At 40.5% G+C, this 18969-nt stretch overlaps 1 protein-coding gene across 1 annotated transcript in view; it reads right to left on the bottom strand.

Annotated features, from left to right (window-relative positions):
- Positions 1 to 18969, bottom strand: part of tgfbr3 (transforming growth factor, beta receptor III) — a 76277-nt gene that overhangs the window by 25335 nt on the left and 31973 nt on the right. Inside the window, exons 4-7 of the mRNA XM_079349688.1 lie at positions 12045 to 12182; positions 3270 to 3453; positions 1247 to 1409; positions 753 to 900 (exon numbers count right to left, since the gene is read on the bottom strand). Coding sequence (XP_079205814.1) covers positions 753 to 900; positions 1247 to 1409; positions 3270 to 3453; positions 12045 to 12182 — 633 coding nt within the window. The remainder of the gene's footprint in view (positions 1 to 752; positions 901 to 1246; positions 1410 to 3269; positions 3454 to 12044; positions 12183 to 18969) is intronic.

The following is an 18969-nucleotide window of genomic DNA, read 5'->3' as shown; positions in this document are numbered from 1 at the left end:
TCATTTCCATTTTAATGCTCTACAAGAATGGTCTTAAATTCAGTCCCTGGAGCAATTACATTAGTTGGAAAACTTCCAATCCCCTGTCTACATGATCTGTAGCTAAGCTCTTCTTCCAAAGTGTACATACAAGGTGTCATATTCTTAACGTTCCTGAGGGTCCTTGGAGACTTGAGTTATACGAACGAAGATTTAAAATCAAAACTGTGTATCCATGCTCAGTGATGATATGTCTTAAACCATATTTCTAAATGAAAGGGCGCTCTGATATATTGCAGTAATTAGCCAGTGTTTATCTTTAGAGTGTGGGGCGAGACAGTCTGAACAGCTCACCGCTTTAAAAAAAAGTGCCCTGAAGCGAGCGCTGCTCATAATTCACATTAGGACTGATGAGAAGCAGTGAAGGGTTCTTGGGCTGCAGCTTTGCTTCTGAACTATTTGATGCCCCCGACAATCCTGTCCCCGGCTCTCTCTCAATGTGATGACAGACCCCGGAGCTGCTGCGATGACTGTTCACAGTTCCTCCTCTAACCTGTTATCCCCTTACTCTCCCTTCAACAGGGGGATCAAGCATCATTTCCACACACAGCTGAGAGTGACACATTTTCTGGTCAGTCGCGAAGAGTGAAGACATTTCTGTCTGTGAGATGCAATGTGTGATAAGACTGTGTAAAATCCCCATGGTGCAGAGTGTAAGCTGGGAAATGATCCTAGTTGAAAAGCTTTTATCTGTTGTCACGCTGATATCTTACCACTACATCCAGCTTGCCGATCACACTGTGGGCCTTGACGACCCAGTTGACGGACTTTGCACACTTGAGCAGCAAGACCACGTCACGATGAAGCGGGGCATCGTCCTCAAGAGGCCGTAAATCCACAATGACATCCACCTGGAAAGCACTGCAGAGGGAGAAGAGGGGGAAAAAACCAACTTCTTAACGGTATGGCCGACAAAGTGTTATCGTGCCTTCTGTGTCTGGCCAACTAATTAAAGAGCTGGATATGTTCCCAGAGAAAAAGCAGACATATGCACTACAGACCAGATAGCAATTGAGTGAGATACAGCGACACATGGTCTTGAGGGTGTACAGAATAATCACTCCACAGAGGGGGTGAGGAAATTACCCTGGACCCGTTTACCTTCATGTTAGTTTCCATCCAAAACAAACCCCACAGAGGTTAGTGAACGCATCATGACTTCAAAAATAAAAGATGACAACATATTGTCTCGGCTTACGCTGCCTACCTGCTGGAGTTTGGGGCTTGGAGCTCGACAATGTGAACTTCTCGGTCTTTGTCGGGTCCAGACAGGACGCAGCCCTTTGATGTCTGTGGCTCCATGTAGCCGCCCAGGTAGTTCAGAGACAGGAACTTGGTATCAATCTTGCAGGTGTCAGAAAACACAGGATCTGAAAGTGGAGAGATGTTTGTGTTACTCTTCAGCCTGTTTTGATCCCCAGAGAAGAAATACAGCTTTTTGTAACCCCTCCACCACAGCGAGGTCAGCGCACAAGGTCAGCTACAGGACAGCACCCCCTGCTTCTGGGAGACACTCAGTGTCCTGCTCAGGGAGACTTCAGTAGTGTGTATGTTTGCTTTGACCTTGCTGCTCCATCTGAAGAACAGTTTACCTGCAGCTGGTATTCCCATTGTCTCAGCACTAGCTAGATCTGAATCACACGAGGGATGGCATGCTCTGGTTGGCACAAACTGCCGTCTTTTCAACAGGGACATTTCTGTTTTGGGTTTTTACCAACATGTTCCAGCACTAACAGGATGATGAAATTCATAAACAAACTCAAGGGTTATTTCCTTAACTTTTACAAATGTTCATAAATGTCATAACTGCCAAGAAAGTAACTTAAGAACTTAAAATGTCAGGTCCCCTCAAAGCACTCAGGGGAAACAGAAGACAGCTGTTTCCTTATTTGGCAAACAGAGCCTTGGAAAAATTGTAAACTACAGGTTGGCACTTTTCTCTCTGGACCCCCTATGGCACTACTACGTCCTTGGTTAGGAGGCAAAGTTAGACACTGTCCATTATCCTGAAGAACTATTGATGATGTAAAGGACTGGAAATCTACAGCTCTTTGCTTGAAGTAAACATCATGGTACTTTGAGCTTTTGCCAAACCACAGCCCTCCCTCTAATGGGTTGAACAAAAAAAAAAAAATCCCAAAGGCTAAAGAAACCACTCTGTTCTCCACTGCAACTAAAACAGAAACAAAACTTATCAGCAGCAGCGGAGTCATCATTTGTCCAGATGTGAGCTTTGTTGTATCTCCAAGGAGTCAAAGACGATGGTTAAAAAAAAGAAGTCCTGTCCGAGAGCTGATACATGGTGAACTGAGATGTGCCGTCAGTTTGCTGGACAGAGGGGCCAGGAGTTTGAAGAATCGAAAGTTCATGGCTCAAGCACATGTGAAGATCAATCATGGCCTCTCCTGAGAATCCCCCAGTGATCCATCCTTTCATACACACATCCCCTCACTACCTTACCTATTGGAAAAATGAGAAAAGGCTATTTCTTTCCACTACTTACCCCTGATTATTTTCCATTGTCATCTAAAGGGTGATATCACTGAGATGATAGTATGTCCATGTTTTACACTTCACACACTATGACCTGTAAGATTTATCTAACCATTTATCGGTTGTCAAACAAAGATAAGATAATCATTTATTCATCTCGCAAACAAAGATGGTTATTTATGATCAATAAAGGATTTTAATCTGATTATTTTTTTCTCAAATTAATAATCCAACAGCTGTCTTGCTTATGTTGATACACTGTCATTGCTTTGTTAACGAGCAAAAAACTCTTCCTTCGTATGTTGCCTTTTACAGGTGCACCAATAACATCTGTAATGTATACGACCAGTTATTATCTACTTACAGTTTTACCCATGTAAGAAAAAAATGGTGCAAGGAGCATCTTAAAGATATATATCTTACTGACTATGAAGGTTTAAATGTCCTGCAATTAATCTAAAACACTCAAATGCATGGCTCTGCAGCATCACTATTTTTAGTGGGGCTCGGATTATTTATGTGACTGTAAGCAGCCACAACCCAGAGTTACCACGGGTAGCCTACTAGAAAGTTTGAAAGGATGAGCGCCTGCTGAGAGAAGCAAATTCTTTTCTCATAGTAGTGCACATAAAGCTGAAACACAAAAGCTAAGTTAAGTTTAGGGAACTAAAGGGAAACAGGGAGGCGTGCCTTGGGGCCAAGAGCTATGTTGGGAATCTGGGGAATCTTGCACACACCTTCTCCAACTTTGATGTAGATGTCTTGAGTCATCCTGAGCTCAGAGAAGGAGGTTACTGCTCTGTACTTCTTCTGGGCCCAGTTAAGGAGGTGCTCACTGCCATGGGGAAGGGTCTCCTTCTGGATCTGGCAAAGACGGGAGAAGTTTCCCGGCTGAAAGTGGACCTCGGAGCCCTCGGATACCTTGAGGAAAGGAAAATGGAGGCGTGTTAGAGGGAAAAAAGAAACTGCTCCGATAATCGGGTATCTCAGTTCTGGTAAATGTGATCACAGTACCAGGACACAGGAGGGATATCTGCACGTTTTCTTCAGCCGACTGAGCTTAAGAAAAAATGCAGCATCTTCTTTTCAAGTTTTTAACAATAAATACACATAAAAAGTCCACTCAAATCGCTCTTCCCTCGTCAAAATAGAGTATGTGAGATCATCAGATGAAGCAGCTGCAGGCGGTCCTATAATAAACCTGCTTTCTAAACATTTTGAAACCATTCTTTATTCTCAATCCAAACCGTTCTATTAAGCCTTTAAACTAATACACAGAGCTTATTTTTTTCACATTTTCTTCTTCACAGTATTGTGTCTGGTTTCCAGTGTTCAGACTGAGAAAATAAAGTGTGGCATCATCGCAAGTGAGGAAATCTGCCTGAAATAGACACAAGGTGTGACAATGATGACACCAAAAAAAAAGGCAAAACAGGCAGGCAAACTCCAATCAAGGTTCTTCATTTCAATACTTTACTGATAGTTTGTCTTTCCATAACAGACACAAAAAATATACACAAGTACAAATACACTAAATGCACGGTCAAAGACCAGTGGGCCACCGAACCTCCACAGCTTCCAATGAAGCATCAAGGCAGCGCAGGCAGCATGCTGCGTCCTTCAACCTATCAGCACCCAGAGTTTACTGCAGTCTTGTTCACCTTCAAGTAAACATGCTGCACTGGCCTGAGCACATTGAAAAGCTTTGGCAAGTTTTGGCTCTACTGACAGACCATTTGGATATTTGAAGTTGTGTCGTCTCTTTTCTTTTGGTTTGTTGTTGAGGGCTTTCTTTTGGATGCTCCAGAAGTGAGTGAATAAGTAAAGTTCATGTCATGGTTGCTCGACTGAATCCAGCTGAGCTGATATTACTGTGACTGTGACAAAAAGGTTAAATCAGGCGGAAGGCTCAATAATATGGAGGACTAAAAGTGCTGATTTGCATTTGACAGGGAAACTGGCCTTGCCCTTCAGAGGAGGGACAACCCTTTTGGCACTCAATGAAGCTCAAGCCCATATGCCTCATTTCAGGGAGATAAACATTCACATGTGCTGAAAAGCCTGCCACACAACCAGAAGAGTCCAAGCACACGGTCTAGACAGCCTACCTCTTTTTATGTCCATGCTTGTTTTTCTTTCTCCCTGGGTATCCTACCCGTATGCATGAGCTGACACAGTGCTGGCAGGCCCAATTAAAACCTTAAATACATTTGAACCCGCGAGGAATAAAAAAGCACAATTCTTTGCGATGACTTAGTGAATGTGTCCCCAAATCACAATCATGATTCAGTGATAGTAAACTGATTTCCCTTAAGGGTGTTCTGATTTTTGCAGACAGAACTATTCAAATCTCCTCATGCGCAACATCTGTCTGACCTCTGGATGCTCCTCATGATGTTCCTGGCATTGTCACCAGAAGCAGTAAATACTGCGGCCTAGGAGACAAACTCTGTCGAAGAATTCAGCTTTTATTTTTAGTGTGTTTACTACAGCAAAAGAGAAGGAGAGATGGCGAAGAGGTGGTGCCCTGAGTCAGTAGGGAGGGGCTTGGATTGCTTCGCTGACTTTGCCAAGCTCAGCAGAGTTTATCAGTTTAATTGCGGGAATACAGCTGTAATTAGTCGCAAGGAATTAGAGGGGGAAGCCTGAAAGTCAAATTAGCTCCAGGCTTTGCAGAGCACTGAAAACCTCAAGAATGTGAAACAGGGAAGTGCAGCTCCACTTTAACAAACTCTCTCTCTCTCTCTCTCTCTCTCTCTCTCTCTCTCTCTCTCTCTCTCTCTAGCCCTCGCTCTCCGTCTCCCCTGCTGCATGCCCAGTTGACAGACCAAAAAGACTGGGGCTCTATTTTCCAGCAGGCTCACAGCCAGCACGAGGGGAAAATGCAGTTTTTATGCAATTTTCCTCTAGCGAAGACTATTTTTTTGAGTCTGAGCCTGTTTGGTAATTTCCTGGAACCAAACAAATGTGTTTGCACAAGGTAGCAGGAAAGGTACAGCCCGTCCTGCTTCACCGAGCACCTGTTTTACAAATGCAGAAGAGGAATACTTCTGAGTTGAGGCCGAGGCAAACAAGCACAATCCCAATACTTTCATGTATGCTTGTACAATTTATCAATCAACTTTAGATTCCCGCTTGCATCCAAATGAACCACTTCATGTGACTGGGGAACATTCTTATCACATGTTTTTTTTCATCTTATGTTACTTTGTATTGCGGTGATAAAGTTTAATCAAACACTGCATTAAAAGCAGGATTTTCTGCAGTTATCATCTCCAGTGGCATTCAAACACTGATTATCGCCATTCGAGGTGAGAAGTGCCCTGTTAAATAATTGCCATACAAGACTGGAAATAATAACCAGACACTTACCGATACTACGGATGGAGCTAATATTATTGGTATTTCCGAAAACATATGCCGCCTGCACTGGTTTATTCCATTCTTCTTATTATAATAATGTATTCAGCCTCTGTTATAGGTTGTGACCAGCTGCGCCTGGTTTTTGCCAACGCCTGTGGTCACTAAAACTGCAAAGATTTGCTGGTCACACCCATTTGTGTTGCGTGGAAACGTTTCTTGCCTTTTCAACATGTGCTACTTTTAATTTTTATTGTTTGACTCCTGGACTCTGACGAAGCAAGCCTTTCTTTACCTGTTTCATCTTTTTGATTTAGATCTATTTAAATCTCAAACCTTGACAATGCCAGCCAATCCGTCTTCAATTATTCAAACATTAAGTGCCAGCGGATCTTTATGTTGACTTTGTGACCAATCTGTTCTTGTAGCAAAACTTTCTTTTCTATCCACTCCAGAGTACTTCTGAGCTGTAAGCAACAGTCCACAGCCAAGTCAAACATAAACCTCACTATAAGAAAATAAAGCTCATCTCTTTCTAAGCATGCTACTGCTATTACTGCCAAAAACAGTCTAAAAGTCGGATTTCAAGCAGTGATGGCCATGTAATGTGTTGTGAAGTTAAAAAAAAACTGGATGTTACCTTGACTTTAAGGAATTCCTTGGACTTGGCAGAGGGCGGACAAAAAGAATGCAGAGGAAAGGTTAGCGACATACCGTTGGGACTGCAGCCCATGTTTTCATGTTCTGTAATGCTAGAAACTCATGTGCTTGTGTTTGTTATAATATGTGCAGGCGTTTCTGTGACTTAAATTGTAACTGCTGTTTTTACTGATATTAAACTGTGTCAGGTCAGCATTTGATCCCTTCAGCAAAAAAGTCCAAAGCACCGCCTCTTAAATTGGAACAAAATACTTGTTCTCTTCAAGCACATCTGCCAGCACAGAGAAACCTACTCAAAACATCCAGCAGTATATTTGCTGCTCTTTCTGCCTATAAGCATGAACATATTACAGCCATATGTGCAATTTAAAGGCGAAAGCATACCAAATGTTTGACATCAATTATCATAGAGCTGTAATCCTCCACTGAGCAACACCCTCAGCCTGGGAATCGCAGAAGGCTGTTTGGAAATTAAGAGGTGTTGCAAACAGAGATTGGTGATGGGAAGTGTAGGGTTGAGTGAAAGTCTGAGCATGCACTAAGTCCCTGGTGATATTAATGTGATAAGTAAATGCTTTCGTGGCTAATTTGATCCTATCTCCCCCGATGAGCTATGTGGAGCCAATCACGCTGCTCTCTGCAAACATGCATGTGTTCTTGTGAACTGGCAGGCCCTGTTGTGGAGAAAACAATACCATATGTCTCAGCGCCACTCTGGAGCGTTCCTGTGCTTGCCTCCAAATAAATAAAACGATCGTGGCTACCCATGGTTTCCATCAGCGATTACTCTGAGGAGAGAGCTTGTGTGAGAGCAAAACTCGTACGAAGAGCCTTCAACTAATGAAAGAAATACAGAAGTGAAAGGCAAAGCTTGGCAAACAAACAATAGGCAAGACAAGCCAACAGAGTTGTTCCATCAAGAGTCATAAAACATTTGTTCCAAGTCAAGCCTTTCAAGCAGAGATGCAACTCAGCCCTCTTTCCCGAACCCCGAAAAGAAATATATACATAAGACCACAAAGTCAACACGGCACACTGCACATGTGTCTCACTCTGAATCCAAGTGTCCCCTGGTAAAATAAAATTTGGCTCGATTTCAGAGTTCATTTTTCATGTCATTTTAAACCCGTGATGAGTCCTGACTGCTGCTGATTGACAAGAAGTACCGTTAAGAACATGTTTTATAACACAAGACTAGATTCTGGCGTTTTAAAAGTCTGTGGCAACAGTGTGCTTAACGTCTGTGAAGCTTTTCCAGGCAGACAATCTGGATCCAAGGAGTCCGGAGCACTGGAACCAGGAACTGGCAGGCTTGATTCAAAGTCCAATTAGCCCAAGGAAACCTCCTCTCCAATGGAAAGTCAATGTGAGGGGTCTGGCCGTGGGTTTCAGTTCGTAAGTGCTAAGTCCAAAACCAGTTCCTCTTGACTCTTTTAGTCAAAGCTCTCACCACAGCAACTCCTCCGTCACAGAGAGACCTGACAGAAGGTGCTGGAAATGACAGGGTCATTATCTAAAATGACATTTTTTCATCAGAGAGAAGTACTCTGGTGGCCAGTTTTTAAAACAGTTAATCATTCGCTAAACTCCTATCCTAAACCATTGTCTCACCAAAACTGTCGATATTACCAAGTATGTTTACAAATACTGTACAAGGAATTTGACTTTGTGTTTTGGTGCAAAACAATTAACAAAGGAAACATAACATCATAGTGAAGCAACAGTGCACAGCAAAGATTATAAAGAATTTCATTGCTCATTGAATCTGTTTGCATGTCCAACTTAGTAAGTGCATTACTAAAAGTACTAAATGAGCATTACTTTGAAGGCCAAGAATCACATTATTCACTTGATTCTGCTCTTATTAGATTGAAGTAAGTTTACTCTGCAGAAACTCCAGGAAAAACTTGAACGCATTTTCAAAGCCATCTGTTTCCGAAAAGCATTTTCTGTTTACGAACTTATAAAAAAAGGAAATTGGATGATTGTATTGATTTAGTTAAAGCTAAGGAAATGTAACAATGCCAATTGTGCATGCATCACAGGCACCAACAGGGGGCAAAGGTTGGCCAGTCCAAAACCTTTGTTATTGTAGTTGTTGTCGAGAGCTCCTGCAGACTTAAGAGACTTAGCATTAATATTTTTTAAAGACTATGATATGACAATGTGTTACTAGAACTAATAAACTTAACACTGCTGAACAGAAAATAAACACACTATACATATGGTTTCTATGTTGATCTGTGTTTAGTGAGGATGCTGACTTTTTGCCTGGAACTCATTTTCATTACAGCCTTGGTCTGTTAGACAGCTTCATTGTCAAAGTTATCGTCTGCATATTTAGGACCACTTTTGAATGTTTCTTCTTTCAGAAAAAAAACAGCTTGATATCCTGAAAAGTAAAAAAAAAAAGACGAAAGAAACAAAGAAAATATTAGGTTAGTTATTAGATACCTGTCATATGGGGATCACTGGCTCCGTTTTTCTCTACTTGTGCGTTAAATCAAGGTTCTAAATGGCAGCTTGGGAGGAAATCGTCAGTTGCAACTTATATTGAGGTGATGAGTTCATGTTAACAGTGAACAGAAGCCGGGGGATTGTTCATCCTGTACACTGTGGTATTTAAGCTGAGCGGCATGTTAAGGAGGTTTCATTCTGGAGAGGATTCGGGTAGAGCAGCAGTCTCTGGAACTCTTCTGGGTTACGACGTTGTGCAGTTAGGCTGACGGACAAGATGCCAACAGTTTGCACTCCGAGAGGGCTCAGTGCTGTCACTCAAACACAAAATACTTCACACCTCATTCAGGAGGGGGCCTGCAGTCAGTTAAAGCCATTTGCTTTAGCCTTGTCTGGCTGCAGGGGAATCCTCCATTACTGTTAAGATTCCCTTTATCTCCTCCTCCCATTTGACAGCTGTGATTATGTGCCAAAAAAGCCTCATAGTGAAGTGCTAACAGAGACATTCTGTCTGATGTGAAGGGTTTTTAGCTCAACCATGAGTATCTACTGCAAATTAATCTGATGAATACACATTCCTCTAAAACAGAGCTCTATCTTGTCATTAAAAAAAAGACATTTTCAGCGCGGCCCCTTTTTAGTTTGAGATAAAGAAGACATGAAACTCCTGTCTCTCCTAACATCACTGATGATCATCATCATTAGACACACAGAAACAGCGCCACATGGCTGTCAGCTGTGTTCTGTCTGTCCCCGCTGACAAGGGGAGACATTTAATGTGATGCTGACCTGCTGGTCTACACTGGAACACCAGTCTCACTGACTACACATTATCACCACTAAGGAAAACACAAGCATGTCAGACAAACATCAATCTGTATGAAATGCATCCGTTTCGTCCACAAATCTGTTGCAGGAAAACAGACTGAATGGGAGTATTGAGATGTGTTCAAATGAAGGCTGTGCTCCTGCTCTCACATCTAAAAAACTCATAAGAACATAATGTGCTGGCTTCCTGTTCACCTGACATGTTAAAAATCTTTGTCAAGATTTATTAGAGCAACTGACTTTTTCAAGATTCTCAAACATCTTTCTTTAAAGCCATCACAATGTCTTTGCCTTAATTCTTCATTCATTTCAGTTCACGGTTTCCCTGTAGGTGATAAACAACTTTAAAGTATTATTGATGAAAGTCAAATATCAGTTAATATTTTAAAACTTTCAGATGATCTAAAAAAAGGCTTGTTAACATCTCATAAATGCCAAAGGGGTTGTTAACAGACTATATATATATAAGAGGAATATGAGGCTGCCTGTATCATATGTGTGAGTGTGTATACGTACAGATATGCACAATGCCGGGCTTTTGCAATCAATCTTTGTTCTTCTCCGTGTCACATTGGCTTTCACGGGTGGGATATTTTTTCATGAAAAGTAAGCAACAAAAACACTTGACCACATCTGGAAACATTTTCTGTACCTGGTACTGCATTCTTGCAGAATGCTGTGGTGTTAACATACAATTGAAAATGATTACTTCTGGGAAGCCAAAAAAACAGGAAAGCTTTCTCAGCATTTAAAGGCGTAGAAATAAATTCCATTGCAATATCGTATAGTAAGCCACGGCTGAGGCCTCTGGACTCTGATTCTCTCATGTGAGACATGGGCTTTAAACAAGGGCACTGTAAAAGTCCATTTTTACTTTTTCTTTTTTTATTAAGTTTCCCAGCGAGGCCCCATGGTACCTTCACTAAATATGGCTGGCTCTCCAGGGGACCTGGCTCCAACTACACTGACATACCCCTCACCAAATCCTTGTCTATTCTTCCCCGACATGTTCCCTGGTCTTAATGCAAACCCCCGCCATGTGAGTTGGATTTAGTTTTACAGCCTAAAAGGGAGACAGCACAATTTTTAAAAGAAGAAGGAAAACAAGCTTCTGACGCAAACTTGAGTCCACCGTGAGCTGACCTTGGAGTTTACGACTTCTCTCTGCTTGTGCTGCTCTTAGAGTAAAGTTAAGCATGTCACAGAGCATGAGTAACATCACTTTCTCACATTACATTTAACAAGCTTCCACATGAACTGTTAAGCCTTTTAAAATACAGAAAATGCCTCTTATTGCATGCTGTCATGCATGTCATTTTAACTATACAACTATGTTTGGCAAAAAAAAAAGTATTGGGATGATGGAAATATAGGACTTTTTGGTGAACTTTATCATTACAGGATACACCAACTGGTGTAAAAAACGCTTAACTCAAGATCATCTTTGGAACAGAAGGCTGATTAAATATATACATTTTCCAATAACTACCACTTCTGGCTTTACTGGCTTCTTAAAAAACGACCTCTTAGTTGAGTGCCTTTATAATGTTTCAAATCTGCAGTAGCATCTCAGATTCATCTGTGTTTCAAACAAACTAGCAGCATTATTTAGTATTCGAGCATAAATGAGAAGGTGAGAGTTCAACTCCTTCCTCCAGAGAGCTTAAGTGGTTTACTGTTTGCTCCCAAACATTCCCCCCCTTCTTGGGATTTTTGTGGATACGCCCTGTCTGATTTGAACAGCTGCCAAGCTATCAACAAGACTTTTTTTAAATGAGGAAGGGAGGGAGGGAGGGAGGGAGGAAGGGAGGAAGCAGGAATATGGCCCTGTGGTTATAGTTTGGGAATAAAGCTGACAGGGCACATTACATCTTTATAGCTGAATTTATCTTACAGTTTGATATGCGGGGGAAAGACTGGTTTGAGTTAGCATCAACTCTCCTTCTTCCTATCATACAGAGGACAATTCTGAATCTAACAAGGCTCTGGGAAAAACAACACATGTGTATTTGTAAAGAGGAAGTAAAGCCTCCTGCATGAGAAACCTCTTGTGCAGAGAGCAAAGGGCTCCTCTGCAAACTTATATCATTTAATATATTTTACTCAGATAAGACAGCTACTGAAATAGGAATAGCTTAGCCAGAGAGGAAATGAATACACAGTTTTAGGAAGTAGGATTTTGAAGCGTTCTGTGACGCTGGACTCACATGAAAGGTATGCTTAATGCCTGGGGCCAGGTTCTCCGTCTTGATCTTCCAGATCAGCGACTGGGGGGAGTTGAGCACGAAGGCCAGTGGCTTCTGGTGGCGCAGCACAGACTGGATGGGCTTCAGATGCAGCTCAACCTGGTGGGACAAAAAAAAGGGAAAATAGTCACAAAGTGAAACCGTGTTCAAAAGAAAACATACAGAGCAAACGATAAGGGCAGAAACCAGGAAAATACAGCCAAACAGTGTAAATGTCAAAGCTTTTATTTTGTAATGTTCACTGAAATACAGATTCCGGTAAAGTTACTATCTTGTGTAATCGCAGAGCTGTAATGTTGGAGAGTGTTCTTCTTTATCAGGCGTTGTGGTTGTTTGTGTGCTCACTTTCCTGATCATTTCACAGCCTCGTTCTCCCTCAAAGACACAAGCTTCACTCTGATATTTAGCCTCAGTGGGATCTGAACTTTCACACAGTGGAGTCTTTGTTAACTCTGAGTGAACAAATAGTAATTGGAGGGTCTCTGTTACCATCTCTACAGCATGCATCCATGCCTTTGGTTCTCAGACTGCCATTATAATAGATTTTCACAGTCTAGTAGTGATCTGGGGAAAACAAACTTGATGTTTTGAGACCTGAGTTGTTGTTTTCGAGTTCCTGTTTCCACTGGTAGATCTGTTTGGACCAATTGGACCAAATCTGGTCCGGTTTTTAATGGCCTGACCCTGAGTATGCAATGAACTCACACGTCAGGCGTGTCATGTTTAGGCTTGCTACAATCATTTTACATTAAGAACAGTCTACCAACTGCATTTCCAAATGTTCCTTCCAAATTTGATGAAGACGTGATATTCCGGACACTCTTCTTTAAACTTCCTCTCCTTGTGTTCCCAGACTAATCATATTAGCCCCATCCCATGTGTCAGCACTAAAAGTCTGTAAATCATTAATTCAGCTCACAAGGATTCACATTATGTGATAAAAGGACCCCAGCAGTAACTTAATCAGTCACAGCTTGCAACAATATTGGCCCTTTGCCTTTTCTCAACAAACAGTCTTTGTGCCTCCATCGAAGCTAAAAATGGAACAAACGATTTGTGATTATGATGATAGAGATTGTAAATGTGAGTTGACAGTTTCATATTAGGAGTGTTTGAATGAGTTAGAAACTGCAGAGAACAATTGCTGCAGTAATTGGTTTGGTTGTGGTTTTGATGTGTACTTAATCAAGACGAGGACCTGCATTGTTATTAAATACCACTTTATGTTGTACAATGAGTTCATGTGCTCTTTGTTCCTGTCATAATCAAGACTCCACAACAAACAGTACTTTATGAACAACGTTATCCATTTATGTAATAGTCTGTTTTGGGGTTTGAACTAGGGCTGCACAATTATTTGCAAATTCAGTTATCATGTTATCATGATATGAGGATTAGCATTAAATGCACCAGAAAAGTCTGAATTTGTCCAGATAAAGAACACAATGTATTTCATAGAAAAAAGCCAAACAATCTCACTAAACAAGGTTTGTTTAACCTTTTGGGTGGAGGTCTAGGTAGAATAAGCATGCATACACTCTTCTGATGAAGGCAGATGCTTGCTAGCAGCTGTACTTAGATCAAATGGTGCTAGATTTTTCATTTATGTTGGATTTGTTTCAAACACAAGTACTGTGTAAAACATGACTAACAGCAGATAGAGAGAAAAAGAATTACATGTACTCTTAAACTTCTGTTTATTTTTCACATTTCTTACTATTGTGTGTTCGCATTTTGAACACATTATATGTTTTTCTCACATTGTGCAGTGAAGCAGTTAACAGAAGTCAAACTGTGGTAACATTAGATCTGTTCTATCTCTGGTTATTTACAATATATTAATGTAGCAATCCCAAAGATTAATGTTTTGTTCTCCCATCAGCACCTATGGGGGGATACGTTTTATCTTACAGAACATCAAACTCATAGAAAATGTGTCTAAGTAACCCACCAATCAGCTGAGACAGGGGGTGTGTCACACCTTTTATCAGGATTTGATATTAAACATATTAAATTAAAATGATTCTTTTGACACAATACAATGTTTGCTGATCTCAAATTATCTGTCATGTGACAGTTTTGTTTTGACTCCATTCCATTCCATTGACACATGTGGGCCGTCCACATGTGTCAAATCAGAAAAAAACAACTAAAAACTTGAATTCATATAACTTGTTTCCGTCTACATCTCCTCAACAGGAGCCAGGCATGCTGTTTCTGCATGAGATCAATATCTATATGCTAAATTAAAATAAAGACTTTATGACTCTATCTTAATCACACACTTTAAAATAACATTAGCAGTGGAGATACCAACATTTCAATGTCTACCTTTCACATATTTGGAAAACTCACATAAAGTTAGTTCATGATACAGACATGAACTCCATCTGTTACTGTAATGAACATGAGCATGGAATCTATACCCCTCTCCCTCACACCCACTCGCTTAAAAGAAATGCCTCACACTCAGTACAGAGTTATGTTTATCTTCTGCGATCAAAGCGTCATCACTGCGATGCTGGTACGACGCCATTTAACAAGGTACAATGACGGCAAAGACAGGGAGAACATGAGCTTCAAAGCCTCATTATCAGTCCTACACAGATGCTCAGGCTGGAGGAGAATGCTAGGCTGGCCTATGAATGTGCTGCAAGATTCATTAGAAAGTCTCTGAGGGAAGAAAATGAAAGAATGACTGCACAGTTATTTATGCTGCAAACTGGAAAACAATCCAAACAAATAGATGAGGGACTCACTGATCTGTCTCTCTGATTTTCATGTGCATATTTGTTCCACTTAGTCCAGACTGTGGAAAAAGCATGCGCATCGCTCCTCTGAGAATAACAAAAACCAAGATATGATCATACCTGGCCTGGCTTTGAGGCCCTGGCTTTGAGGCCCTGGCTTTGAGAGATGGAAGAGTGCGACAGAGAAGGAATGAGAGTGAGTGAGTGAGTGAGTGAGTGAGTGAAAGAGAGAGTTGTAAAAAACGAGGAAATTAAACCCAGACAGAGACATTTCCAGAAGACGTGAGTCACCTGAAAACCAAAAACATAAACAGAGCGCCGAGGAGAGGAAGTGCCAAAGGGAGCTGATTTTGAAGAAGGGAAAACTTTAGTAATTATCGGCTGTTATCCAAGGTCAGGCAAGTAAACAGTAAACCGAGCTGTATCAGTAGTAACCGCAGAGCTGGGTTGCACAATTTGAGCGATGATGAAGATTTAACAGCAGCTGGTGTGCATCCCTGCCCACAGAGTTACGGTAACAAGGTTTAGTCCACATAGCAACCGACCAGCCAGGGTGTGGAAAGAAGAAGTGCAGAAACAGAAGGCTGCAAGGTGCCTATGGTGGCCCTAAATCGTCCCTGGTGTTTTTACCTTCACTGGAAAGAGCAGAGGTCAGGAGGGATCAGGAGGCCACACCTGATTGATTATCTGGAGACTGGCACAGGGATTTGTGAGCCCAGGGTCCATTACAGTAACAGGACGCATTTGCCAGCAGCAGAAGATGGAGAGCTATCACGTTACTGAAACTACACTCCACACAGGGGACGACAGCTGTAGCAGGATAAGCCAAGCCCATCAGGGAGCATACCATTAGTGGTGGCAGCATGGGTAAACAATGGAAATGTTAAAGAAAAAAATACCAAAACAGTTTCAACTTACAGTTTTAAATCAGCTTCAATGCCAACAAACAGAGCGCCAAATGATGAATCATACACAACCCTTTATTTCATAACAAAGCTCCACGGTTAGATTTAGAACCTACTGATGACTCTGACACTGTAATTATGACGCTGATTTGTTTGCCCTGTCTTGAGCATGTGGTTGCAATTTCATGACCTTTCGAGGCAAACTAAATCAAGGCTCAAGTGTGCTCCATAAACAAAGAGCATCAACATTGTTACGCGATACTTTCATAACACTGACACCCTGCAGTCGGAGCTTAGTATCAGGGCTCGCAGTTTCCCTTATTGACAGAGCGAATTAGGTGCCTGGTGATCCCTGTTGATTCAGAGAAAACCCAAAACATCCTTTAATCAGGAACAAAATCAGACCAATCTAGGAACACACTCTCCCTCCCAGGAAATAATAATCAACGACTGAATAACTGACTGAACGATGTCGAAATAACAATGAGGGACTTTAAATCACAATCAGAATGGGTGAAAACGAGTATTAACCGGTTGATAATGTGTATATACTGTGCATGGTCGCTGCCATGGGTTTATATGAAAGTTGTGTTAAATTACATATGATACAGAAAACTATTATTTAGATAAATAAATAAATAAATATTTATCAAGATGTCGTCACAATATGGGAAATACATGGTCTGTGCAATAGAGTAAAAATAAAAAAAAGATTGTATATCACAGTGTTTAGATCAATCTGCTGTCTGCATTTTCCCCTCAATGCTTCTGCAACACGTTCCTCTTATTCAAAGATAACTGCAGTTTTCTTTTTGTTTCACCCTCTAATTGGGTAAATTAACCCTTTGAAACCCAAATAGAGAAAAAAATTAGCCAAAATAGTTTTAACCCTTTAGATGTTGTTTGAAGGAGTTTTTACATTTTTAAATTTTAGTACGTTTTTAGGGAAATATTGTAATATTGCAACGTTGGGCCTAGGTAGTAGCGGAAGCGCTTTCTACTCAGTGTCTGAATAAACATATTGAACAACCAAGGGTTCAATTGCAGCATGGATTGCTTACTTTCATATCAGTATATACAGTAGCAGGATTAATAATCCATAAAAGTCATTTTTTTTCTGAATAGTCAATTATTAAAAAACATAAATCAAAAGGACATTCATCTTAATGACATAATGATGTAAGTGTTTACATTTCCTGACTTCGACTTGTTCATGTGCAATGGTAGTCCCACAGACAGTTCCTGTCCTCTGGAAAGCACAGGCGTCATTTACTGCAATGTGTGTTATACCAATATACATACCAATGAGTTTCTCATTTTCCTTTGTGTTGGTGTTTTTGGATGTTCCATTCTTTCGAAATCTGTACTCATTAGTAGCCAGAGCCTGTATCATGTCTTCTAAAACAAACTTCTAAAAGCTCTCCAGTGGTGTGTGAAGGGAAATAACATTACCTGTGATATCTGGATACTGGATAATCAGTATCAGCATTGATAAAGCCAGCGACACCTGTCACAGGGCTTGGTCTGTTTGTTTGATATGGGCTCGATGTCCACATAATCACTGAATGGTCGGCCATTGAGTTGGTGGTTTTTTAATCAACTTGTCTACAGGCATCTTCACCTGCCTCTTCTTCACTCATATCAGTGTCACTGTCATTCGTTTCCATCTCAAAATAGCTTTCTCTTCTTTGGATGGCAGCAATCACATCTTGCACACTAACCCTTTGACCTCTGTTTGCTGGTGACATTCTGAAATGGTAACGGTAATAAGTAGATACATAGATATGTATAAATAATAAATATCCATTCTCTATTGTAATAGAGAATAGAATTACTTTCAGGAATAGAGAGGTTGGTGGAACAAGTGTTCACTCTGTCTAACTTAGCTTGTCACCCTAAAAGGAATGCATGCACAACACCCGTCCAGGTGTCCCGATGCAACAAGCGTCTGAATCTTATTTACATTGTACACTTAAGTCACACAATACTATCTGGCTTAGCTTATTATCAAACTGAAAGGAATGTATGCATCCCCACATGCAACGAGCATCACTTCAGTCACATAATACTGCCTGGCTAACGATAAAATCTAATTAATTATCATACTAAAAGGAAACACCCCAGTGTCCCAAAAACATTCCAGGGAAAAACTGTTTCTTCCGTAACCAGAGAAGAGTAATATGCATTTTTTAAAACGATAAGTGAGAGGTAGATTAAAATATCACACACTGCTATCATAAACGATGTACTTATTAATTTAAAGCTGCTCTTAATTCTAAATCTTAACAGAAAACACATAATTAGAACTTATTTATAGCAAATAATCAATAAAATGACATTTCTATAAGTATTCTATTTCATATATGAACATATAAGAAGTGTGATGTCTCCATGCAATGTGTAAGGTGCACATGCTATTTTGACTACCACCTTGACCCAGCATTGTATTATTTCAACAAAGACATAAGCAGCACAATTTTTAATTCTACGACTGTGTGTCACAATGACCACGTATGTAAATGTTCTAGACATTGTAATTATCATGAAAAAAAAAATGTTTTAGGGAATTTTACTTACTTGAATCTGAGCCATTAAAACACAGAGATGTTACTCAATCGAATATTTGGATGTTGTGTGAGTTTGTGGCCCAATGGTGGGACCTATGAACACATTTACTACTAAATAACACTGTGAGGCTGAATAACAGCACCTATTAACTATATATATGTGTGGACTTAAAAAAAAAAAAAAAAAAAAAAAAATGTTTTTTAGGATAGCCTAAAGTGATAGTTGCAAGTTGTAATATTACAACCTGGGGCTTACAGGGTTAACGGATTCATCTGAGTGAAGCTGATAACAAGCTTGAGCTGCATCAGAATGTTGTGAAATATTTGTATTTTACTCAGACCTTCAAAAGAGCGAGAAAGCATTTCCTCTTAAAAAATAAAAAATCTTGCAACTAGCAATAGATTGAGACTTTTGCAATATGTATAATTGTTCAATGTTATAGTGATTAATTGTATGGCCCTTGTTGAAAAGGTGCAATCATTATACATATCCTTTCACAAAGTAATACATTTAAGAATGCAGCCATCTGATCACATCTGCAGAGATCTATCTGTAAGAGTTATTCTGCACAAACCCCATAGAGAGGGTATATTTTTATAGCAACAACATGTAATTCACTGTATTGGCAGCCAGAGCACTAAAGGTGAGTTTTTCCATTTATTT

This window comes from Symphodus melops (genome assembly GCF_947650265.1).
Source record: "Symphodus melops genome assembly, chromosome: 8".
Taxonomy (NCBI): Eukaryota; Metazoa; Chordata; class Actinopteri; order Labriformes; family Labridae; genus Symphodus; species Symphodus melops.
This window is presented reverse-complemented; position numbering and strand designations above follow the sequence as displayed.